At 43.1% G+C, this 16,989-nt stretch overlaps 1 protein-coding gene across 5 annotated transcripts in view; it reads right to left on the bottom strand.

Moving 5' to 3' along the window:
• Positions 1-16,989, bottom strand: part of LOC129830191 (ral GTPase-activating protein subunit beta-like) — a 37,722-nt gene that overhangs the window by 3,076 nt on the left and 17,657 nt on the right. For 3 of the 5 annotated variants that reach the window (XM_055892545.1, XM_055892544.1, XM_055892547.1), the window contains 17 exons: positions 16,691-16,838; positions 16,526-16,590; positions 16,243-16,387; positions 15,361-15,482; positions 14,689-14,871; positions 10,523-10,671; positions 10,010-10,197; positions 9,466-9,569; positions 5,985-6,140; positions 3,446-3,655; positions 3,020-3,178; positions 2,720-2,888; positions 2,194-2,313; positions 1,725-1,861; positions 844-949; positions 535-607; positions 96-244 (listed from right to left, as the gene is read on the bottom strand). In XM_055892545.1, coding sequence (XP_055748520.1) covers positions 96-244; positions 535-607; positions 844-949; positions 1,725-1,861; positions 2,194-2,313; positions 2,720-2,888; positions 3,020-3,178; positions 3,446-3,655; positions 5,985-6,140; positions 9,466-9,569; positions 10,010-10,197; positions 10,523-10,671; positions 14,689-14,871; positions 15,361-15,482; positions 16,243-16,387; positions 16,526-16,590; positions 16,691-16,838 — 2,383 coding nt within the window. The remainder of the gene's footprint in view (positions 1-95; positions 245-534; positions 608-843; positions 950-1,724; positions 1,862-2,193; positions 2,314-2,719; positions 2,889-3,019; positions 3,179-3,445; positions 3,656-5,984; positions 6,141-9,465; positions 9,570-10,009; positions 10,198-10,522; positions 10,672-14,688; positions 14,872-15,360; positions 15,483-16,242; positions 16,388-16,525; positions 16,591-16,690; positions 16,839-16,989) is intronic. The other 2 variants (XM_055892546.1, XM_055892549.1) reach the window with 1 other exon arrangement.

Raw genomic sequence — 16,989 nt, 5'->3', positions numbered from 1 at the left:
ACTAAGCCAGAGAGAGACAGTTGAAATTAATCTAGGAGGTAGAAAGAGAGAGAAACAGAGAAATGAAAGATTAGAGAAAGAGATGATTTGGTCACCTAGTGCTCTGCGGCTGACCACCATGCCGTCCACCAGGGGGATGACCATGTTGAACTTGCCCATGGCCCCGTGGAGCCTGACCCGGAACAGACCCGTCCTTAGGGGGTGGATGAAGATCAGGGGCATGTCCTTCTCCAGGAGCCCAGACCTGAAGAGGGGGAGAGTTAAAGTGGAGGAGGGAAAGAGGTGCAGAGAGAGAGTGGTGGGGTTTGAAGAAGGACATGACCTTTTCATTCTATTCAACAGGAAATATGAGACTTGGTCTTCACTATCACAGTGTGATGTAAACTAACCTACTGAAAATGTGACAGTGGATTTTAGAGTGGCCTAACTTTAATTTGACACAATATTGAAACACTTACTCAAGCTTAATTTACAATTGTTTTTGGTAAGTGTTTAGGGTTAGTGTTTGGTTGGGCGTGGGCCTTAGTAGCCTACCTGCAGGAAGTGCTGGTGTTCGCCTCCAAACCAGTGCCGGTTTCCGCCAAGAGATCAGACAGAGGGAAGTTCTCTAGAGGAAAAACAACAACGGGGCCATTTGAGGGGAAACACCTTCAACAGTTTCTCACTTTGGTTTCTCACTTTCAAAGGCAGGTCCTAACGGAACATAAAAAAAATCATGAGCTGTCTCATAACACTGTACAAGGACAGACATCAGAAATGAAACAGCCGCCATCATGACGTAAAGTGAAACTGTACTAGGGGACACACAGGGATTTTTAGGGGAAGTTGTCGGAGGTTATTTACCGATGTCATCGTAGCGCTCCACCCAGACCACTAGCACCTTAGTCTCAGGCCCCAGGGGAGGGGCAGTCTTTCCTGTGGAGGACCTCTTAGTCTTCACCATAGAACTCTGCTCGAGGAGAGAGATATAAATACACAGGCATAGGGGTGTCCAGATACCCTGAGATTTAATCTATTCCTCAAAAGAATGCAAGAAACCAGCATTCAAATATGTCAACCGTATCCAATGCATTAGTTTACGAGGTCCAATGCAGCCATTTTTATTTCAATCAAATCAAATCATTTCTGGGTAACAATTAAGTACCTTAATGTTATTGTTTTCAATTAAAATGGTCAAAAGGAAACAAAAATGTATTCCTTGCAAAGAGCCATTTCTCAAGCAAGAGTTATGCTAGGACTGTCTGGAGTGGTCTAAGCGGTGATGGAAAAACTGAAAACTAGCTGTTATTGGCAGAGAGGTTTGGAGCTCTTTCTCATCAGTCTAACTCCTTTACCTGGTCAAAACCGGTGGGAATTATTTTTCAAACAGCTCTTATACTAAAAGGGCATCATCATAATTTTCCCAATTTCACAGTATTATTGCAACCACAGTGTAGAAATATATATAAAACACAGAAAAAACACATTTGACTGCATTGGCCCTTTAAGTCTTGAAATATTTTTGGGCAATTAAAAAAAAAAAAAAATATATATATATCAACAGAACAGAAAAAAACGTATCTTAGACTTGATGGTTCATACCACTACGAAAACCCTGTTGAATCTGTGCTCTCAGTTGGTAGAGCATGGCGAAAAACGTATGCACAGATGACTAAGTCGCTTTGGATCAAAGTGTCTGCTAAATGGTATATATTATTATTAATGTAGTATTGTGGGTTAATTACCCTTTGGGAAGCTGCTAGGTTGTCTGAGTGGTTGGGGAAGAGCTCCAGTGTTAGCTTGGGTTGTTTTAGTAAACTAGGCAGGAGGTCTGTGTGTGTGTCTGCCTCCACTGTAGAGTCACTGTGCACCGAAGACTCCTCTGTAAACACAAAAACAGCTATCAGCCGCCCAGGGATGGGCAAAACTGTATCTTCACATAGGCTGCATTAAAAAGACATTACACAACAACAACAAAACATCAAAGTTGGTCAGATGTTTTACACTTCAAAAGGGATCTACCATTAACATAAGACCACGTCCCAGGCCATCTGTTCTGCCACAATCCAAAATCAATGGAATAGGTAAGTGGACTCATCTTGACAGAGTACTTTCGAGGTCTGAAAACATCTGACAAAATTTGATGTAATGTCCCTTTAAGACAAAATAAAATTACAATTTAAATACAAAATACGAGCATTTGTAAATGCTGACCTGAGTCCGTCAGCGACGGAACGACAAAGGCGATCTCAGTCAGAGCGTCGGCGTAGTAGAGCACCTTCTTCTCCCCGTTAAATACAGAACCCCCAGTGTCCTCCGGTGTAGCTGCCTCCTCTATGGCGACAGAGCAAAATATGAAACATTACATATTTATCTCGTCTGAGATATAGAATTTGAAAATGTGTACTATGGCTTGGGCTAACCAATACATCTTTTGGCTATCACCCTGGCTTTCTGAAGCATTACCTATTCACCCTGACCGAGACATAGAATTACAATAATAATCTTTATTATGCTGTATCTATAGCCTGAGTCAACCAAGACATCGCCCTGGCTTTAGCTCAGCGAGCTAACACCTTCAGTGGTGAATGTGTCACACTGACATTATACGCCCGGATCTTCATCTTTTAACTTTTTCCTGAGACCCATGGACATGTTTTAGCTTTCAGAGCTAATCCCCTGAGGTGAACCAATAGCCTGGGTTCCATGTCGGTTACGACCCCTGGGGTGAGTGGCTCACCTATCTGTTGTGAGTCATTGTCGCTGCTGCAGAAGTTAAGGGACCAGCTGGTGTCCAGGTGTCCGGTCCAACCGGGGTGCCGGCCCACATCCACGGGCCAGCCCAGAGACAGCAGGAACTCCAGGAAGTGGGGCTGGACACTGGACGACGTCTCCACGTTCCTCAGGATCTACCGATTACAATGCATCATTCACACAGTGGATCAGGATCTACCAATCGCAATGCATAACACAGTGGATCAATACAAACATACATTTTCTCATGACAGTTTACACTGTATCAAAAGTAATAAGTTCTCACCTCGTGGCTGGTTTTCTGTCCCGCCCTCACGTAAAACACAAAGACGGTGTCAAAAGGTCGGCATGGCAACAGGTCCAAATAGGCGATGTCATCAAAGAACCCTGGCATTGAGGACTCCAGTCCGATGAGGTGAGGGGGTAAACGGCTGTTGCCCGGTTCCTGGAGTAAGAGAGTCAGTACAACGTGAACAGGTCATGCTTTAGAGCTATGGCCCCTTTTCAATCAAACCCAAAAACTGGATTTTGCGATAGGGTAGCTGACAGAAGGCTAGGCAGAGAGACCAAACAGAATTGAGGTAAATTATAACATTTTCCATAAACAGTGACCAACCACTGACTAAATAGTGTCCCGAACCAATGACAAACTACAGTTCCCAACCACTGACATAAACTTCAGTTCTGAACACTATGAAACTACAGTTCAAACCTTCAGTGCCTCTAGAGATAGGAAGCCAAAATGAGAGAGGAAGAGGCGGGCTGTCTGGAACTCCTGGGCGGGCGGAGGGGGTTTGCAGTCAGTCAGGGGGTCTGGGAATGACTTGGAACTCCAGACGTCCTCGCTGTGGCGCTCCAGGGAACACTCATACTCAATCTGCTTGGTCATCATGCTGCGCAGCCTATCATGCTGCATCACCAGCTGAGAGGAGGACGGGCAAGGTCAAGTTTGTGTGACTGGAGGCAACTGTAAGGATGCAAAGCACTCACCAGCGTTGGGTTAAATTGGATTTAAATTCAGGAAGTAAACTGAAATTCCTATAAAACAAAATGTCTTAACTGAATTGTGACCCGATTCAGGAAACTAGGCGTATGTCGCAAGTCACGACTTCACAGGAGAGACTTTTTTTTATTTAATCAAAATGCGTTTTTTAGCAGAAATGCCTTCTCGAACATGTGAACTTTGATGAGCCTTAATAACAAACTTGTATGCCATCTGTAAATACAAATAAAATATTTAAATTATGAGCCTTGTTGGTTAAGCCACAGAAAAAGACAGCAACTTTCCCACTAGCCATGATTGGCTGAGATAATGAGTGGGCTGGACATGCCGAGAGAGGATTGATCTGCCATATAGAAGGGTTCTGTCTATTTGAGCTGGTCGGTCTGTGTTGGTAATCCTGTCGAATGCAGCTTTTTTTTAATGTAGTGTGTAGTGGAGCTGCATAAGTGTTGCTCTCCACTTTCTGGAGGATCAAGTTTTGAAATCAGTGGAATTAGAGTATGATAGCTAAAGAGATGGAGAAAACACCTGCCTCCGGATTACATCTTCAAACTAAGGGCAATTGTGGCATGGCGTTCGTGACAGGGAGACGCGTCCATCACGCATGATGATGTATACAGGTAAGATAGGCTAGCATTAGCTAGCTAATTTGTCATATTACACGTTTCTAATTTTGACAGGAAGTGGTTTTATTTCAAGCTAAAGTTTATTGTTAGCTAGCTAGCTAACGTTAGCTGGCTGCCTAGCTGATGTTATTATTCGTATCCCAGAGCCGTTTGCTTTTCTAGTTAGAGCCTAATGTTAGCTAAGTAATTCAACCTGGTTGAATGTAGGTAGTAACGACATGATTTGCCACTGTGTTAGTTGTTGTTTGGCTCGTTAGCTAACATTACATGATGTGTGTGATCTTACACGTTGTTTACATAGCTAGCTAGCTATATGTCTTAAGCTAAAGTGTACACCCGTTGAATATGGCCGGTGTCAGTAAACGTCCACAAAAAAACGCAATGAAATTGTTGCCAGCAAAGCTGCTTAGGCTGTTTTCATGTTATCCAGAGGTAAACAAATCATCGGCCAGAGCATCAAGTTTGCGCTCTAAACGCTCCGAGAGCGAAACGAGATGGGTGAGGCTAAAGCTCAAGAGGGTGTGAACAATGCTGAATGGGTGTAGACAAAGAGCTCTTCACTAGATACCAAAACATTCAAAGGCCATTTTCTCAAAAGTGAGTTTACAAGTTTATCAACTTTCAAAGCAGAATTACTTTTCCCTTGTTCCTCAAAAATGCAGTGTATGATATACCATTTTGTAGCTCTGAGTCTCTACTTTGATCCAATGTAAAAAACACAATGTAAAATATTGCTACATAAAACCGAATCCAGGTGGTGAGTCACAATTTAAATGAAATTGACCCCAATCCTGACACACACCCAAACCTCACGTTGTATAAGGTTTGTAAATATATTAGTGTATGTACCTGAAACTGTACCCAGCCTATAATCTTAAACAATGTAAGTAAACCAAGTTCTGGCACAACCATACCTCTACCACAACCACTGCAATCAAGAACAGATCAATGTTAGTTTAAGGGCTCTATTAATATCTGAGTGGCATAATTAAGGCAAAACAACACAGGCTGGCTTTGATATAATAGAGCCCCCAGTAACCCAGATTAGATAGTTAGGGAGTAACATAACAATGTGAGTATTCTCCATTTTCCACCCTTTCATCCCATCAGTGATCTGGTTAACCTTTGACCTGCCTCAGACTCCTGAAAGATAGGACAACTCACGTGTGGGTGATTATTCTTCAGTGTGTATGTCACACTCGCTTCATCCTGTCAGTTCATAGAAGACACTTGACTCCAACAACAATATACCCAAATAATATTAAGTCTCCATAAAGCCTCCATAAACACCTTTTACTCTCTTTATGCTCTGTGCCAAATTTTCTCTTAAAAAGTCACACCCTTAGAAATAGTTTATATTGCACTACATTTTAGCACTAATAGGGACTGTGTTCAAATACACTCACCTACCCCCCTCTACTTGCATTCTTTCCTTCCTTCATGACCATGGATAGTTGAAAGAACTGGATAGGTGAAAGAACTAATATGAAAACCTATCAAGGTACTTTCAAATAATTAGTCGTGAAGGAGAGGATAAGAAAAGTAGGATTATCAAGAGGTTTGACACTTTACCCTATGGTATCCTAACCATTGGGGTCGTGGTGCGGTTCGGTCCCTCTCACCTCTTTGCTAACGATGTCGTCCAGGTCTGGGATGCTGACGTCGGCTTTGACCAGGGGGATCTTGTCCACCTCCTCAGGGAAGGGCCTCTGCTTGACAGTGTAGCGAATCCCCACGTCATTGTTCGGCGCTGGGCGGCCCTCAGGGACAAACACCTGCTGTAGTAGAGCAAGGAATTATTATATACAGTTGTGTTTAGTTTTAATAACAGTGGTGTATTCTTTACTGTTTAGTATTAACTACTGGTGTAAACAGCTAACACAACAAAACTCACACTTAAATAATCCCTTTTATACATATATATACACACACACACACACACACACACACACACACACACACACACACACACACATACATATATACAGTGGGGCAAAAATGTATTTAGTCAGCCACCAATTGTGCAAGTTCTCCCACAAGATGAGAGAGGCCTGTAATTTTCGTCATAGGTACACTTCAACTATGACAGACAAAATGAGAGAAAAAAATCCAGAAAATCACATTGTAGGATTTTTAATGCATTTATTTGCAAATTATGGTGGAAAATAAGTATTTGGTCAATAACAAAAGTTTCTCAATACTTTGTTATATACCCTTTGTTGGCAATGACAGAGGTCAAACGTTTTCTGTAAGTCTTCACAAGGTTTTCACACACTGTTGCTGGTATTTTGGCCCATTCCTCCATGCAGATTTCCTCTAGAGCAGTGATGTTTTGGGGCTGTTGCTGGGCAACATGGACTTTCAACTCCCTCCAAAGATTTTCTATGAGGTTGAGATCTGGAGACTGGCTAGGCCACTCCAGGACCTTGAAATACTTCTTACGAAGCCACTCCTTCGTTGCCCGGGCGATGTGTTTGGGATCATTGTCATGCTGAAAGACCCAGCCACGTTTCATCTTCAATGCTCTTGCTGATGGAAGGAGGTTTTCACTCAAAATCTCACGATACATGGCCCCATTCATTCTTTCCTTTACACGGATCAGTCGTCCTGGTCCCTTTGCACTGATGGTAGGCTTTGTTACTTTGGTCCCAGCTCTCTGCAGGTCATTTACTAGGTCCCCCTGTGTGGTTCTGGGATTTTTGCTCATCGTTCTTGTGATCATTTTGACCCCATGGGGTGAGATCTTGCGTGGAGCCCCAGATCGAGGGAGATTATCAGTGGTCTTGTATGTCTTATATTTCCTAATAATTGCTCCCACAGTTGATTTCTTCAAACCAAGCTGCTTACATATTGCAGATTCAGTCTTCCCAGCCTGGTGCAGGTCTACAATTTTGTTTCTGGTGTCCTTTGACAGCTCTTTGGTCTTGGCCATAGTGGAGTTTGGAGTGTGACTGTTTGACGTTGTGGACAGGTGTCTTTTATACTGATAATAAGTTCAAACAGGTGCAGGTAACGAGTGGAGGACAGAGGAGCCTTTTAAAGAAGAAGTTACAGGTCTGTGAAAGCCAGAAATCTTGCTTGTTTGTAGGTGACCAAATACTTATTTTCCACCATAATTTGCAAATAAATTCATTAAAAAATCCTACAAATGTGATTCTCTGGAATTTTATTCCTCATTTTGTCTGTCATAGTTGAACTGTACCTATGATGAAAAGTACAGGCCTCTCTCATCTTTTTAAGTGGGAGAATTTGCACAATTGGTGGCTGACTAAATACTTTTTTGCCCCACTCTATACACACACAAAGTGGCTTGCGAAAGTATGAACCCCCTTGGCATTTTTCCTATTTTGTTGCCTTACAACTTGGAAATAACATTTTGGGGGGGGGGGGGGGGTGTGTATCACTTGATTTACACAACATGTGCGAAGATTTGAAGTTGCAAAATATTTTTTATTGTGAAAAACAAGAAATAAGACCAAAAAAACAGAACCCTTGAGCATGCATAACTATTCACCCCCCCAACGTCAATACTTTGTACAGACACTTTTTACAGCAATTAAAGCTGCAAGTCTCTTGGGGTATGTCTCTATAAGCTTGGCACATCTCGCCACTAGGATTTCTGCCCATTCTTCAAGGCAAAACTGCTCCAGCTCCTTCAAGTTTGATGGGTTCCGCTGGTGTAGAGCAATATTTAAGTTATACCACAGATTCTCAATTGGATTGAGGTCTGGGCTTTGACTAGGCCATTCCAAGACATTTAAATGTTTCCCCTTAAACCACTCGAGTGCTGCTTTAGCAGTATGCTTAGGGTCATTGTCCTGCTGGAAGGTGTTTCTCTGTCCCAGTCTCAAATCTCTGGAAGACTGAAACAGGTTTCCCTCAAATTTCCCTGTATTTAGCGCCATCCATCATTCCTTCAATTCTGACCAGTTTCCCAGTCCCTGCTGATGAAAAACATCCCCACAGCATGATGCTGCCACCACCATGCTTCACTGTGGGGATGGTGTTCTCGGGGTGATGAGAGGTGTTGGGTTTGCGCCAGACAGTTTTTCTTGATGGCCAAAAAGCTCAATTTTAGTCTCATCTGACCAGAGTACCTTCTTCCATATGTTTGGGGAGTCTCCCACATGCCTTTTGGCAAACACCAAATGTGTTTGCTAATTTTTTTCTTTAAGCATTGGCTTTTTTTCTGGCCACTCTTCTGTAAAGCCCAGCTCTGTGGAGTGTATGGCTTAAAGTGGTCCTATGGACAGATACTCCAATATCCGCTGTGGAGCTTTGCAGCTCATTCAGGGTTATCTTTTTTGCCTCTCTGATTGATGCCCTCCTTGTCCCTGGTCTGTGTGTTTTGGAGGGCTGCCCTCTCTTGGCAGGTTTGTTGTGGTGCCATATTCTTTCAATATTTTAACAATGGATTTAATGGTGCTCCGTGGGACTTTCAATGTTTCAGAATTTTATAACCCAACCCTGATCTGCACTTCTCCACAACTTTGTCCCTGACCTGTTTGGAGAGCTCCTTGGTCTTCATGGTGCCACTTGCTTGGTGGTGCACCTTGCTTAGTGGTGTTGCAGACTCTGGGGCATTTCACTTCACCAATTTGGACTATTTTGTGTATGTCCATTACATGAAATCCAAATAAAAATCCATTTAAATTACAGGTTGTAATGCAACAAAATAGGAAAAACGCCTAGGGGGATGAATACTTTTGCAAAGCACTGTGTTTGTGTGTGTATGTATATAAATAAATACAATTAGTTAGGCTGTCTTGTATACATTCACAGCATGCAGTATATAGACAAAAAAAGTAGATAAGAGTTTTTTTTTAAAGGAGCGTAGTCTCTAATCTTGACAGCTTCAGATGGTGCCTGCTCTTGGTGAAGGCCTCTATTCTGCTGTTGGATGGTGGTGCTAGCAGTTCTATTGCTAACATTTCCCTATTTGAATAGATGGCCGCCTTTTACATAATAATACTCGTGTGCAAGAGATCCTCCAATACTGTTACTGAGCTGAGCCGTACTGAAACAATATCAGCGCCAGCACAGTACAGAGTAAGTGTGTCTAACTGGCAGACCAAGGTGGCACAGTGGGCCAACTCCTCTCACCCTCTGGTTGGCCCGTGCTCCTCTGGGCTGGTGGAAGAGTTGCATAGTCCAAGCGTGTCGGCCGGCCATGCCCCGGATCAGGACCGTCACTGACGGGCTGGGGTCTGAGAAGACAGCAGAAGCAGTTACACCGGGCTCCCAGTGAAAGTGGAAACCAACTACTAGTTTGAGCCAAAATGGCCACCTGACTAGCCACCTGCCACTGAGATGCCTACTCACTGTCATAAGACACTATCCTATTTGCATTTATGTCTCAGTACTTAACTGTTCACTTTACAAGATGAGTCCAATTGAGCAACACAAACATCAAAAACAACAATATTACAAACTGTAAATAAATATAAAGAACGACAAGAATCATCAATACCATAAAGGACAACGTTACTAAAGCAATAATACATGGGGGGTGACTTATTGTGGTTATAAACAAGGCTGCAGTCTTCGCCTCGTACCGTCTACCACCACAGCCGTGCTAGTATCACAGTAAATCATAACCAAAGTGAATTATTGCTTTAGAAAACGGTTTTACATGCCCCACACTCACTCTGCTCATTGCCCAGTGGCTGCTCCAGCATGGCCAGGATGACTGAGTTGTCCAGGACAAAGTAGCGGAAGTTGCTGGGCCCCGTGGCGCTGAGCCGGGCGTAGCGGATCAGTGTGTCCTCATTTAGCAGGCTGCAGGTAGAGGCCGGGCCGCTTGGGGATGGGAAGGCCCCCAGGACCTGCATAATACTGGACAACAACAACAAGAGAGGGAGGGGAGGGACAGATACAGACAGTGGTTTCAAATAGTCTAGACTGATCCCCAGATGGGACCAACAAACATTAGTAATTTGTTTTATTAGTTATTAATGGACCGTGTGTAATTCTGAGCATAAATGCAGTCGTTTCTTTTAGAGCACACTGTAGCAAAACCTTTTGAAACAGAACAAAAATCTGCATTTCTTATTGTACAAGTCTGGCTAGTCCCACCCTGTATCAGCCAGTTTCCTTCCAGTTGGTTTCTAATGAACACATCCAAGGTGTTTAGTGCATTGTGCTGGATTTAGAGCCTCACCAGGAGAGGGTGGCCTCTGCTGCATCCTTGACCCTCATGGAGGCGGGGTTGTGCTCCTTCTCTCCCTTGTGTCTCACCTCCTGCTCCTGTTTGGACTTGCTGCCTGAGATACCCAGCTCTACAATCTCCAATACCTCCATCAGACAGTCCTGACGGAGACGCACGTCAAACACAGGCATCACGCTACACATATTTAACTCCACATACACTACCGTTGAAAAGTTTGGGGTCACTTAGAAATGTCCTTGTTTTTGAAAGAAAAGCACATTCATTGTCCATTAAAATAACATCAAAATGATCAGAAATACAGTGTAGACATTGTTAATGTTGTAAATTACTATTGTAGCTGGAAACAGGAGATATTTAATGGAACTCCTGTGTTCCAATGGCACGTTGTTAGCTAATCCAAGTAAATAATTTTAAAAGGCTAATTGATCATTAGAAAACCCTTTTGCAATTATGTTAGCACAGCTGAAAACTGTTGTTCTGATTAAAGAAGCAATAAAACTGGCCTTCTTTAGACTTGTTGAGTATCTGGAGCATCAGTATTTGTGGGTTCGATTACAGACTAAAAAATGTCCAGAAACAAAATAACTTTCTTCTGAAATTCATCAGTCTATTCTTGTTCTGAGAAATGAAGGCTATTCCATGCGAGAAATTGCCAAGAAACTGAAGAGCTCGTACAACGCTGTGTACTACTCCCTTCACAGAACAGCGCAAACTGGCTCTAACCAGAATAGAAAGAGGAGTGGGAGGACCCAGTGCACAACTGAGCAAGAGGACAAGTACATTAGAGTGTCTAGTTTGAGAAACAGACGCCTCACAAGTCCTCAACTGGCAGCTTCATTAAATAATACCCACAAAACACCAGTCTCAACGTCAACAGTGAAGACGCAACTTCGGGATGCTGGCCTTCTAAACAGAGTTGCAAAGAAAAAGCAATATCACACACTGGCCAATAAAAAGAAAAGATTAAGATGGGAAAAAGAACACAGACACTGGACAGAGGAAGATTTGAAAAAAGTGTTACGGACAGACAAATCTAAGTTTCAGGTGTTCGGATCACAAAAAAACATTTGTGAGACGCAGAAATGTCAAGCGGTAATGAGGTATGTGATGGTCTGGGGGTGGTCTGGGGGTGCTTTGGTGGTGGTAAAGTGGGAGATTTGTACAGGGTAAAAGGGATCTTGAAGAAGGAAGGCTATCACTCCATTTTGCAACGCCATTACATACCCTGTGGACGGCGCTTAATTGGAGCCAATTTCCTCCTACAATAGGACAATGACCCAAAGCACAGCTCCAAACTATGCAAGAACTATTTAGGGAAGAAGCAGTCAGCTGATATTCTGTCTATAATGGAGTGGCCAGCACAGTCACCGGGTCCCAACCCTATTGAGCTGTTTTGGGAGCAGCTTGACCATATGGTAGATAAGTGCCCATCAAGCCAATCCAACTTGTGGTAGGTGCTTTAGGAAGCATGGGGTGAATTCTCTTCAGATTACCTCAACAAATTGAAAACTAGAATGCCAATGGTCTGCAAGGCTGTAATTGCTGCAAATGGAATTTTCTTTGACGAAAGCAAAGTTTGAAAGACAATTATTTCAATAAAAAATCATTTACAACCTTGTCAACATCTTGACTATATATCCTCTTCATTTTTCAACTCATTTCATGTATGTTTTCATGGAAAACAAGGACCCCAAACTTTTCAATGGTAGTGTAAACAAAGTTATTCTACTCTAAAATCCACTGTAATACAAAGCATATTGCCATTTTGCACATTGCTGTTGAATAAAACACAATGGACTTAGTATAAACCTACTGCCAAAGCCCTTTTACGGTGTAAAAGTTTAGTTATGACACATTTTTCCATCTTAGTCATTTAGCAGAACCTCTTATCCAGAGCTACTTGCAGTAAGTGCATCCCACTAGGTTAAGCAGGGGGAAAACAACCACATATCTCAGTTATTGCACTTATGATATGGTGGGTAGTTTAGTGTTAGCACAGTTAGGCAACACACTACCAGGATACACTTCCACACACCATACCCAGGTGGCAGCACCAACCGGGTCAGTGGCGGGTGTTAAGCCTTATTAAGCCCACAGGTGGAGGCAATGGGGAGATGATTAGTGTGCAAGCTTGCAGAGCCAGGAGGCTGCAGGTTTTTATTTTCTTGGTGGCCATGTGGCCTTTGGTTTTGGGTTGAATCCTTAGTTTTGGACATGTCCTTTTTAGTATACAGTTGAAGTCGGAAGTTTACATACACCTTAGCCAAATACAATTAAACTCAGTTTTTCACAATTCCTGACATTTAATCCAAGTAAAAATGCACTGTCTTAGGTCAGTTAGGATCCCCACTTTATTTAAAAAATGTGAAATGTCAGAATAATAGTAGAGTATTATTTATTTCAGCATTTATTTATTTCATCACATTCCCAGTGGGTCAGAACTTTACATACACTCAATTTGTATTTGGTAGTATTGCCTTTAAATTGTTTAACTTGGGTCAAACGTTTCACGTAGCCTTCCACAAGCTTCCCACAATAAGTTAGGTGAATTTTGGCCCATTCCTCCTGACAGAGCTGGTGTAACTGAGTCAGGTTTGTAGGCCTCCTTGCTCGCACACGCTTTTTCAGTTGTGCCAAAAAAAAATCTATAGGATTGAGGTCAGGGCTTTGTGATGGCCACTCCAATATCTTGACTTTGTGGTCCTTAAGCCATTTTGCCACGACTTTGGAAGTATGCTTGTACATTTGGAAGACCCATTTGTGACCTAGCTTTACCTTCCTGACTGATGTTTTGAGATGTTGCTTGAATATATCCACATAATTGTCCTTCCTCATGAAGCCATCTATTTTGTGAAGTGCACCAGTCCCTCCTGCAGCAAAGCCCCCCCACAACATGATGCCGCCACTCCCGTGCTTCACGGTTGGGATGGTGTTCTTCGGCTTGCAAGCGTCCCCCTTTTTCCTCCAAACATAACGATGGCCATTATGGCCAAACAGTTCTATTTTTGTTTCATCAGGCCAGAGGACATTTCTCCAAAAATTACTATCTTTGTCCCCATGTGCAGTTGCAAACCGTAGTCTGGCTTTTTTATGGCAGTGGCTTCTTCCTTGCTGAGCGGCCTTTCAGGTTATGTCGATATAGAACTTGTTTTACTGTGGATATAGATCCTTTTCTACCTGTTTCCTCCAGCATCTTCACAAGGTCCTTTGCTGTTGTTCTGGGATTGATTTGCACTTTTCTGCACCAAAGTACGCTCATCTCTAGGAGACAGAAAGCGTCTCCTTCCTGAGGGGTATGATGGCTGCGTGGTCCCATGGTGTTTATACTTGCGTACTATTGTTTGTACAGATGAACGTGGTACTTTCAGGCATTTGGAAATTGCTCCCAAGGATGAACCAGACTTGTGGAGGTCTACAATTTGTTTTATGAGGTCTTGGCTGATTTCTTTTGATTTTCCCATGATGGCAAGCAAAGATGCACTGAGTTTGAAGGTAGGCCTTGAAATACATCCACAGGTACACCTCCAATTGACTCCAATGATGTCAATTAGCCTATCAGAAGCTTCTAAAGCCATGACATTTTTTCTGGAATTTTCCAAGCTATTTAAAGACACAGTCAACTTAATGTAAACTTCTGACCCACTGGAATTGTGATACAGTGAAATAATGTCTGTAAACAATCGTTGGAAAAATTACTTGTGTCATGCACAAACTAGATGTCCTAACCGACTTCCCAAAACTATAGTTTGTTAACAAGACATTTGTGGAGTGCTTTAACCAGCCTAAGTAAACTTCTGAATTCAACTGTATATGTATATCGGTCACCATTTTGAACAAACAGTAATACGCTTGGGCTAGCTGGCTCTGGACCTGAGGTAAGGTTGCAGTCTCCTGGGCACATGTACATACAACACAGTCCTCATACACTGATTTCTCACATACACACCTTAAATCAGGTTACAGACCCCTAGAATTAGCGAGGGTATCAATATTAGCAAGCTACTTATTAGTTTCATAACACAAGGAGACCCTCCTTTAAAATAGCTGCTATCAGCAGAATCAGTGCCAGGAAGAAAACATGTGCAGGTGTGAGCGCAAGAAGACATGAGGACTTTTACAATCTGGTTTGGAATCCAGTCTAGACTGAGGTGACCGACCTTCTCATCCAGCATGTCTGGGTGCTCGGTCAGCCACACACACAGACACTGGAAGGCTGCTACGATCATGGAGTGGAGGTCTCTGGAGTGAAGGGGGGCCGGCCGGCTGCATTGGTACACGATGTAACCACACACTGAGCTGACGGCACGCTTACGGTCCGCAGAGTCCACACACGCCTTCACCTGAGGACAAAGAGCCAGAAACACACGTTAGATATGCATGTACAGTGGTTGGGTGGATGCTAAGCCTTAACACATTGAAAAGGAGTGTTATCTTTTTATTAAGGTTTATCCCTTGCAGAAGAGTGTTTTACAGCTGGGTGGGTAGTGGCTGGGTCTGATGTGGTGGACTGGTGTTAAGTCTCAACATGTGCAGTGGTGATAATAAAAATATTATGGATTTATACGTAATGAAGGTAGGTTGTGTGTTGGGGTGAAGTTAGGGCCGGTGTATGTCAAAGCTGGGATGTCTTTGGGTACTTAGGTTAGAGATGGGGTGGGAAAGGGGATGGGGTGGGAAAGGAAAGTTGGAGTATATTGAAGTTCAGTATACTCCAACTTCATCTCGAAGTAAGGTTTAGCTTGTGTTAGGATAGTGTACAGTAGTCAGGTTTAGTGTAGGTTGGTCTAGTTTAGTGTAGTTAGGTCTAGCGTGCGTTGTTGTGGTGTCACCTTGGCCAGGCCAGCCAGCAGCTCCAGGGCGGCCAATGAGATGCTCATGTCGGACCTCCACTGGGAGTTGAGCCTCTGGGTGACCAGGTGTATGCTACGCACCAGAAGGCCCGCCGCAGTATCTGTAAAAGCTAGAGGATGTAAACCCCGAAACACCACCACCATCACAGATGGACCACCCCAATACTCATCTGAATAATGACCTCAATAAGATCTGATCATGTGGCAGCCTTCCATAACACAGCACACAGAAGATACACTAATCATGTGAAATATCAGATGCAGTGTGAAACTGGAAGTAAGCGTTAAACTCAACAGGTGAAAACAGAATTCACACAGTAAGTCAAAAATTAATGGCTTTTTAAGTTAACTTTATCGCTCTCTTAGCACATGTAGTCACATCAAATATAGTGTTGAGGGATAGTCTTTTCCAGTTCAAGACCAGTAGCACACCATCACGGCAAACAGTAGTAGTACTTGCATCACATACAGATAATTTTTACCCAGCGCTTTTTAACTCTGTATATCACTTTCACCACGTTGGCTATGGACAAATAGAGTGTTGTTAATTGAGACATTGACCAGGTGTCAGTACTTGTGAATGGAAACAGCAACAACATTCAACATCTGAGTGAAATGAATAGGCTAAATACAATTATTGTAGTAATGGCTATCGTGCTGAACAATACATAGCATGCCTAGTCTGACCTTAACGCAGCCTGCGTGTGAAAATGGCTATTGGTTACAATCGGTATAGCAATTGTGCTATCGCTAGCTAGTTAGCATGTAGTTAGCATGTAGTAAGTCCTTATTGTAGTCTGGGACGTGGCTACAATCAGTTATCGTACTAAAGCTAGTTATAATTTAAAGGACTAGCTTTACCGTAGTCCCGGAGTAGCGCCTGGGCCGGGCGCTCTGAGTCTGGGCTGGTGGCCTCAGTGCCAGTGCTGCCCCCGCTAGTAAAGCTGAAGCTACTGCTGGTGCGGCTGTGGCCCCTCAGCCCCGTGTGGCTCCCATCCACACTGCCCTGGTACCATACAAACATAGGGAGACAGAGCGCGTTAGCAAAGCCTCCAAATTCAACTCCATTGAGCTATTTGTTTATTTGAGTCAATGACGGTAGTTCGGTTTATATCAACACCGACAGAAATCATAAAGGCCTTACCGTTTCAGTTTGTGCACCTATGGACTCCAACAGTGCAGAGTCTTGAACAATATTAAGCATTGCACCTGAAAGGATGAAAATGTATAGATTTAATACATGTAAGGGACCAAAAAAAGACAAAAGATCAAGAGAGGAAGAGAGAGAGAATGGTACTGAGTGAAAGACCTAGGATGAGCTGGGTGTTGTTGGGGTCCGTCTCTGTCTGCAGGGCTCCGATGAGGACGTTGACAAGACGTAGTCTCAGGGACAGGAAGGAAAGGGACTGGTCGTTGGGTGCCCCATCATCATCACTGAACTTCCCCTCCAGAAGAACCTACACATCAATCAAATCAGTCAATCTATTGATCGCCCTACCCACAACACGAAATCAAGCCAGCATTACTACAACTGAAGTTAACAGAACTGGTGTCCACCACATTATATTTGACCTTTATTTAACTTGGCAAGTCAGTTTAGAACAAATT

The sequence above is a fragment of the Salvelinus fontinalis genome, chromosome 31 (genome assembly GCF_029448725.1).
Source record: "Salvelinus fontinalis isolate EN_2023a chromosome 31, ASM2944872v1, whole genome shotgun sequence".
NCBI classification, from domain to species: domain Eukaryota; kingdom Metazoa; phylum Chordata; class Actinopteri; order Salmoniformes; family Salmonidae; genus Salvelinus; species Salvelinus fontinalis.
The sequence above is the reverse complement of the archived record's forward strand: the minus strand, read 5'-3'. Positions and strand labels throughout refer to the sequence as shown.